At 39.0% G+C, this 7765-nt stretch overlaps 2 protein-coding genes across 2 annotated transcripts; one reads left to right on the forward strand and one right to left on the reverse strand.

The window, feature by feature from the left end:
- Positions 1-221: 221 nt before the first annotated feature.
- Positions 222-3538, forward strand: LOC145117285 (uncharacterized). The gene is made up of 5 exons (XM_079053590.1): positions 222-834; positions 2154-2206; positions 2286-2330; positions 2433-2477; positions 3066-3538. Exons 1-5 carry the CDS (start codon positions 694-696, stop codon positions 3481-3483), a joined length of 702 nt encoding a protein of 233 aa, XP_078909716.1. The 5' UTR covers positions 222-693; the 3' UTR covers positions 3484-3538.
- On the reverse strand, positions 3507-6351 carry LOC145117284 (Subtilase family protein). The gene is made up of 2 exons (XM_079053588.1): positions 4627-6351; positions 3507-4309 (listed from the first exon to the last, which is right to left on the reverse strand). Exons 1-2 carry the CDS (start codon positions 6245-6247, stop codon positions 3651-3653), a joined length of 2280 nt encoding a protein of 759 aa, XP_078909714.1. The 5' UTR covers positions 6248-6351; the 3' UTR covers positions 3507-3650.
- Between the last annotated feature and the right edge of the window lie 1414 nt (positions 6352-7765).

The raw sequence follows: 7765 nt of genomic DNA on the forward strand, positions 1-7765 counted from the left end.
ACAAACATTTTTACCAAAAACCATTTTTTACTGTCAAAATTCAACCCAAAACACCCTTCTAAGCCAAACATACACCAAGGAAATGGCTTTAAAAAATATATGTAAAAGTAAAACAAATAAAATAATTAGAAAAACATAGTTACAAAATTTATAATGTACTTTTTTAATTAAAAGAGCATCACTACTAATATAAGTAAAGAAATAAACAGAAAACAGAGGTGTACGTAGTAGGATTACAGTAGTAGTAGTTACAGCAGTCTCTGAATCATCTGTAAGTATCCTACAAGGCAGTCACGTGCGGCAGTGACAGCCTTCACCTTCACCTTCACCTCTCCACCTTCTTCCCCACCACTCTCTCCATTTTCACCACCTTCACTTTCTACTTTCTTCTTCCTCTTCTTCTTCTTCCTGTTCTTCTTGATTTGGGGGTGTTTTTTTTTTCTTCCCACAGTTTCATGTAGATTAATCAAAACAAGTAAATACATGTAGTATTTGTAGTATTAAATGTAGATAGACATTATTGTACTGAGTCTCATCTCTGCACCAATTATCCCCACTCTGTCGCCAACAGAAACCACAGTAATAATTTTCCTTTATACGTTCATACCTACTACACCCTCTCTCTCTCTCTCACACACACACTTCACACAATTAACCCACTCTTTCTCTCTCTACTATTACTCTTTCATTCCAATGGGTTCTTCGCCGGAAGGAGGTGGATTAGGATCTCCGACGCCACCGCTCCCCAGACCCAAGTCGCCGCCGGAGTTGTACGGGAAACGGAGAGAGTTGGCGAAGGTTGTGATGTTGGAAAGAGAAATAGGTTTCCTTCAGGTTTGCTTTCGCTTTCCTGATTTTTTTTCTGTCTTTCTTGAATTATGTGTATTACTGCTTTCTTTCTGCACACTTACTTTCACTTTCATTGCTAAAATTGGGTGCTTTCTAAAGTGGATTTAAACTTAAAAATTATAAAACTTGAAACAGTAAGTTGGATATATATATATATATATATATATATATATATATATATATATATATATATATATGTATCATTCTATTAAACAGTGTCTTAACTAAACTAAATTAAACCCAAGATTATTTCGAAAAGCTTCAGTCTTTGTGCTTCATTCTTCTTGGATATGCTTGATCTATTGTGTTGTAGGGTTTGAAACCCCACGCTAAGTGGCTTTGTGATGTGTGTAGTTGAAAAAGAAAAGATAAACATTATGGTCCCACTATACAATGTCACAAGGGACAAGGTAAATCGCACAACATCAACATGAAGTCATGAACATCCATAGTTTTGATACAATCTTGATCAAAATGTGATATGTCCCATTGTTTATTTGGTCTAAAAAAGAAATAATTTGTGTTTATACATAATGTATAGATCGTTCCTTCCCAAATAGAATTGATTATTGTTCATACATAATTTATACAGACGTCATTTATCCAGTACTTTGTATATACAACACACGATATCTGTAAGAGTTTATGTAAGAGCTTTTTGGTTGAGTTTATTTATGACACATCAACACCATGTCAATATTACAAAAAGCTCAAACCATCTCTACAATGGGAGATTTTTTTTTTTATTATTATTTTTTCATGAGGTTATTTATGGGACCCATTATCTTTTTCTAATCATTTTATTCAATTTTATGACAATTATCTTCTTTATTGCTTATGGGACCCTTAATATTTTGAAAAAGCTCCCTTAGAGAGCTTGTAATAAAAGCCAAGCTTTTTGAAAAGTTTGTTTATTGGACCCCAAATGTTTTTGAACAAATTCGTATTGTGGATACTCACCTATGGGAAAAAGACCCATTCATCGAGTCTAACTTCCTCTGTTTGGGCCTCTTTCCCTAAAATTTTAAGATTTTTCTACTTTTTACATAAATTGCTTGAAATCAAAGAATTTTATTCATTCATGGTGAATTTCGGTTACCCCATTTCACTAATTTTGGTGAATTTTGAACTTTTGATCAGATCCCTCAAATATAGGACTTTTGCATGTCTAGAAAAACCTTATTTTCTTCTCTAAAGTGTGTTTATTTATCATTTGCTACAATGTATCTAAATTAATTTGGTTTAAAGTGACTATGTCTACTTAATCATGAAGCTTTCTCTTTTTCTCTTGTGTAATTTGGTAGGAAGAGTTGAAATCGACTGAAACACTACAGCCTGCTTCTTATTGCATTAAAGAGTAAGCAATCAGATCAACCATATAACTTGTTTTATCAATCTTTTTCAACTTTCACCATCCAACCAACTTTGATTAACAGGGTTGCTGATTATGTTGTTGCAAATCCAGAGCCATTGATCACAACGTAAGACCCATCAATGATCAACCTAATCTTCTTTCTTTCTTTCTTTCCTTTATGAGCAATCAACCACCATCTTCATATGTTTGTTCTTTTGGCCAAAACCAGGGGGAAGAAGACTCGTAAGTCTTGTGGCTTCTGGAAGTGGCTATGGTATGATATAGTTTTTATATATACCTTTCATCTGTCTTTTTTTGATTTCCTTACTTGTATGTATCATAGCGACATTTAGCATATATTAGACTCGATACATCTAGTCTAAATCTCATTGAACCTCTGAGATTAGACTAGATATGCCTCAAAAGACATGATAAAGTCTAATCTCTGAGGCTAAATCTCATCGAGGCTTGTCAAAGAGATTAGACTAGATGTGTCTGAAAAGACATGATAATGTCTAATCTCATCGAGGCTTTGAGATTAGACCAGATCTGTCTCAAAAGACATGATGGTGTCTAAGATTTGCTTGCTATGATAGTGTCTACATCTCATAAGCTTTGAGATTAGACTAGATCCGTTTAATCTAGTCTAATCTGCTTGCTCACAAGACATGATAGTGTCTTGTACATCTAGTCTAATCTCATTAAGTCTCTGAGATTAGACTATATCTGTCTCAGAAGACATGATAGTTGGAGTCTCTCTTCTTTCCTGATAAAACTTTTTTGGAAAGAAAATTTAGGATTAAACATATCTTATTTTAGTGACCTAACAATAAATATATATTTGTGTTGTTTGTAATTGTAGTGGAAGTTCCTGTTTCAACATGTCATGGCTATGTTGTTGCTGCTGTTGCAACGACTGTTCGCTTCAAATGCCACGCTGTTGCTGTTCATGTTCTTTACCCGACTGTTGTTCCTGTTCATTACCAAAGTGCAATTGTTCTTTCAACCCGTGCTCCTGCTTCCCGCCATGTTTAAAATCATGTTTCTGTTGCTGCCCCAAGTGCAATTCAAGTTGCTGCCCGAAACTTCAACCATCCTGCCCGGATTTCAGTTGCTGCTGCAAATGTTCTTCTTTCTTCTCGTGTTGCTGTTTCCCTACCAAATGCAAATGCATTAAATGCTCGTGTCCTAAGCTTCCAAAATGTAGTTCCCCTTGTGCTTGTGTTAGTGCTTCTTGTTGCAGCATAAAATGCTGTTACTCTTGTTATCATTGTTGTTAATGAAATAAAAACATTACAGAATATGACAATTAATATTTCTTTTTTTATCGATTCATTTTTTGAAGCATAAATCAAACAAACAAACAAACACCTACTTCTTCTATTACATTAGCTTTTGAGAAACATTAGAAACAGTCATACAGAAAGAAGCCCATATTGATAGATTTTTATACAACTCGGGCCCAACCAAAAGCAACCGGGCTTCTAACTTGATTCTCGGCGTTCTTCCAAGTTATCGACCCAAAAAGGTCATCGGAGTTGCTTTTCCGGGAGACAAATGTAACCGTGTACCTCATCTTATCTCCTTCTTTCTTGAAAACAAGCCTTTTTGGTTTCACGGTGACCTGAACTCCCTCCGGCGCTTCTGCAACTACATCATAAGCAGATCCGGCAAGGCCAACGTTTGTTAGCTGCCGGGTGTATCTCACGACTCTTGATTTCCCAAAAAGAACAGAGAAAGATGGGTAGTTTAATCTTCCTGGGTCGCCTAATTTTCTGGCGCAGGTGACATTAGCACGATTGACGACAGCTTGAACTTGTTTAATGTCGTAACCTAATGAACAAACGAAGGCGATGTATTCTTCCGTTGAGATGTCATACACAAGTCCGGGAGAAATTGCTTTGTGTGGTTCGACGTGACCTGCTCCATGGGCGAATGGGGTGGAGAATTGACCTCCGGCGGCGTCACGCAGCGGTGATTTGGTGTTGTCGACGATGTAGGCGGTGGTCATGAGCGCTGATTTGATCGCACTAGGGCTCCACCCTGGATGTGCCGCTTTTATGAGTGCTGCTAAGCCACTGATATGTGGGCACGACATGGATGTACCTAAAAGAATTCAAAGGGATTTTTACTTTTTTTTTTTTTTTGGTAATTGTTTAATGCTTTATCTCGATCTGTTTCCATTAATGTAAGCACTTCAAATCTACTCAAAGTGAAATTAATTGAAGAAGAATCTTCGTCATGTGCATAACGCGCTTATTTTTTAATTGTTTGCATCAAATTTTATGATTATGGATAGTGATGATAATCATGGTATTAGTAAATTATGGTGGTATGATGGATTTGATTTTGTATTTAATGGAGTCGGAATAAATCTTTGGACTGATTTTTTAAAATTATAACCGTTGGGAATTGGATTATACCTGACATGATGTTGAACTGGGTTTTCCGGGTATCCATTTCCAACCCGGTGGGCCCGATTCCCTCTGACCACCCAGCCAGGATGTTCACTCCGGGTCCAATAACGTCCGGCTTCAATATCTGCGGAGTCACCATGTTCGGACCTCTGGAACTGAATGCTGCCACCACCGGCGACGGTTTGACACCCAAAACCGTTCCTCCGAAGCTAAGCAACGCTTTGGGATTCTTCTCTGTTTTCAAGTATTCACGGATTTCGTCTCCGATTTTTCTACCCACGGCAACCGCCGGTAACATGTGGCTGTCGGCAACCAACTCCTCCCCGCTCTCCGCCGTGTTTGCTAGTATCATTCCGATACCACCGGCTTCTTTCACCACCTGACCTTTCTCAACACGTGGATTGACACCCCTGTCGCAAAAAACTACTTTACCACGTACGGCATCCGGTTGAAGTGAACCGGGCATACATAAATTACTCGAACTTCCGGTTCCTTTGTCGTTGAAGTAAACCAATTCAATCGGTTTATCGCCCATGCCTTTCCCACTGTACAGAGAAACGCCGGTGACGCGTTTGCCGTTTCCTAATACGGCGTAAGCCGGGAAATCTCGGTCGAGAGTTCCGGCACCGACGGTCATTATCCATGGAGCGACGTTGGCAAGTGACGCCTTAGCGGGTCCGCTGTTTCCGGCAGAACACGACACGAACACACCCATTTCCATGGCTTTGAATGCTCCGATAGCAATTGTATCGCGATAATAAGGCGCAGAACCTCCGCCGAGAGACATGGACAACACATCAACACCATCGGAAATTGCCCGATCCATACCGGCGAGAATATCTGAACCAAAACAACCGGTTTTCCAACAAACTTTGTACGTCGCGACTCGCGCGTGGACAGACATACCACGCGCCGTCCCACTAGCGAACCCGAACAAACTGGCGTTTCCCACTTGAGCCCCCGCCGCTGTCGTTGAAGTGTGTGTCCCGTGTCCGTCTTGGTCTCGCGGCGACTCCTTCTCCTTCGAGATAGCACCGGCTGCCAACCGGAAACCTTTAGAAAACTTCCGGGCACCAATCAGTTTCTTATTGCAGACGGTTGGTTTGAAATCTTCTCCTTCTTCACACTCACCCTTCCATCGAGCAGGTACAGCGGGCATAGCAGCATCGTCAAAGCTCTTCGACTCCGGCCAAACTCCTGTATCAAGTACGCCGATGATGACATCGTGGCTCGCTGCATTGAGTTGCTGCGGCGTATGGCCAGACCACAACCCCAACTCATTTTCGATCCCTAAGAACTCAGGAGTTCGAGTGGTGTGGAGTTGGTAAACTGTGTCCTCGTAAACCCCAAGTACAGACTCCGATTGTCGGAGGGCCTCCACCTGGTCTGGATCTAAGGAAGCGGAGAAACCGTGGTAGGCGTTAGTGTAGGAATATAGAATGGCATCGGGGTTAGTGGAAGCGAGAGATTGCAGACTATCGGCGTACCAGTCGTGGTGAGTGAGATAGGATGTGGGTTTTTGATGATTGTTCATTTGAACTATGTAGGTTTGTTTGGCGGTTGTAATGGTGAAGCATGATGGGTGAAGAATAGCTACTAAGAAGCATAGCCACAGCAGAGACGCCATGGCAATTTCACAGTTAAATTAAAAATGGTGTGAAGAAGATGGAAGGAATTTTGTCTCTGCACAGCTGCCCACTGTCAGAGAGGGACGAATGGAAGGGATGAAGGAGTGGTGTCTGCTTATAAGCGAGTATTGTTGCAAATTGAGGCGTGCCGTGTTACCTTATTACTCGATTGCCATCGCCTAATTTCGCTTTAATAAATTTGTTTATGTGATATGTTTCAATTTTCATTACCAATTTAAATGTTAGGACAAAATCGGTTGTTATTTTTTTATTAATTAATCCTATTTATCTTCTGACTTCCTATTATTCTTATGAATTGTGCTTCATTTCTTTGAGCTAGTCACAAAATTAACAAAATGAGAGTGAGAATGTTTTCCGATAACCATTTTCAAGTTTATAATCAAATGCTCACATGTTTTGCAAAATTGATCCAACAAATTGACAATAACTTGGGGAAACGTTGTTTTAAGACAAAAAATGGGTCCATCATATCTTGTAAATTTTAAGGATCGTGGGTGGGTATGGTCGATGCGTGAAGGTGCCAAAGATGATGACCACCTCATCAGAACAACATTCAACACACCTCTGAAAATGATGTTACACACACATAGAGAGAGAGAGAGAGAGAGAATCTCATCTCTCTCCCTTTGTGAATCTTCGTGAGAAATGCTACTCCACATCACGATTATGGAGCTATGGGGCGTTGTTCACGCATGGTTTTGCATTTCACATCATTTTACGAGTCCTTAATAAAGAGTATATTGAATGGCCTTAATTCATGATAATTTCATATGAATTAATAATAGATATGAGAACAAATTGATAATAGATATGAGAATATACTTAACGGATAAATAAAAAGATTTCATAATTTTTTGAAATGACAAATTTTGTCTATTTGAGAAGTATTAGTTTTGATGAGAAATTATATCTTTTGATTATATTATATATTCCTTTGAAAGATTTTCATTTCAAACTAGGTGTAACACGAGAACTAAGAGCTATGGGCTAAAACCAGACAAAACTATAAAAACAAGGTTAATTTGGTTCGAAAATATATAATTACAAAACTTAAATCTAGTATATTAAACTACATGTATTTCTTTTCTAATCTTAGCAATCGAGAGTTCAGTTATAATATTTTAGGTGTCCTTGGCGTGGTAGTGAAGACACCACGACATCGACTTACCCGATGAGAACACACATCTTTCTGGGACACCACAACGTGACAAGGTCCATACCACGACGTGGAGGTGGCCAACATGCAAACCCCAATTTTTTCAGGTTTTAATGTAACGTCCCAAAAATTCATAGTAAAATTTTCATTTTTAAACAATAAACTATACAAACGAGTTGTTCCAAAACCGTCCAGAGTAAATATATTATTTAAACATCAGAGTAAATATCATAAATTACCAATGTGGAAAACTCTGGTGGACGTTGTGCGGTCACGTCGGGCTCTTTCCTTTTGTACCGGAAGTACCTGAAACCATAAACATAAAACTATAAGCACAAAG

This window comes from Lactuca virosa, chromosome 5, assembly GCF_052849685.1.
Source record: "Lactuca virosa cultivar CGN04683 chromosome 5, Lactuca_virosa_CGN04683_v6, whole genome shotgun sequence".
Lineage (NCBI taxonomy): Eukaryota > Viridiplantae > Streptophyta > Magnoliopsida > Asterales > Asteraceae > Lactuca > Lactuca virosa.

Bases quoted from the DNA above. Each gene is read 5' to 3' on its own strand.
- LOC145117284 (XM_079053588.1), bottom strand. From the start codon at position 6,247: ATGGCGTCTCTGCTGTGGCTATGCTTCTTAGTAGCTATTCTTCACCCA. The intron at 4,310-4,626 runs GTATAATCCAAT...GAATTCTTTTAG, and splicing joins CCAGTTCAACATCATGTCAG to GTACATCCATGTCGTGCCCA.
- LOC145117285 (XM_079053590.1), top strand. From the start codon at position 694: ATGGGTTCTTCGCCGGAAGGAGGTGGATTAGGATCTCCGACGCCACCG. The intron at 835-2,153 runs GTTTGCTTTCGC...GTAATTTGGTAG, and splicing joins GAGAAATAGGTTTCCTTCAG to GAAGAGTTGAAATCGACTGA. The intron at 2,207-2,285 runs GTAAGCAATCAG...TTTGATTAACAG, and splicing joins GCTTCTTATTGCATTAAAGA to GGTTGCTGATTATGTTGTTG.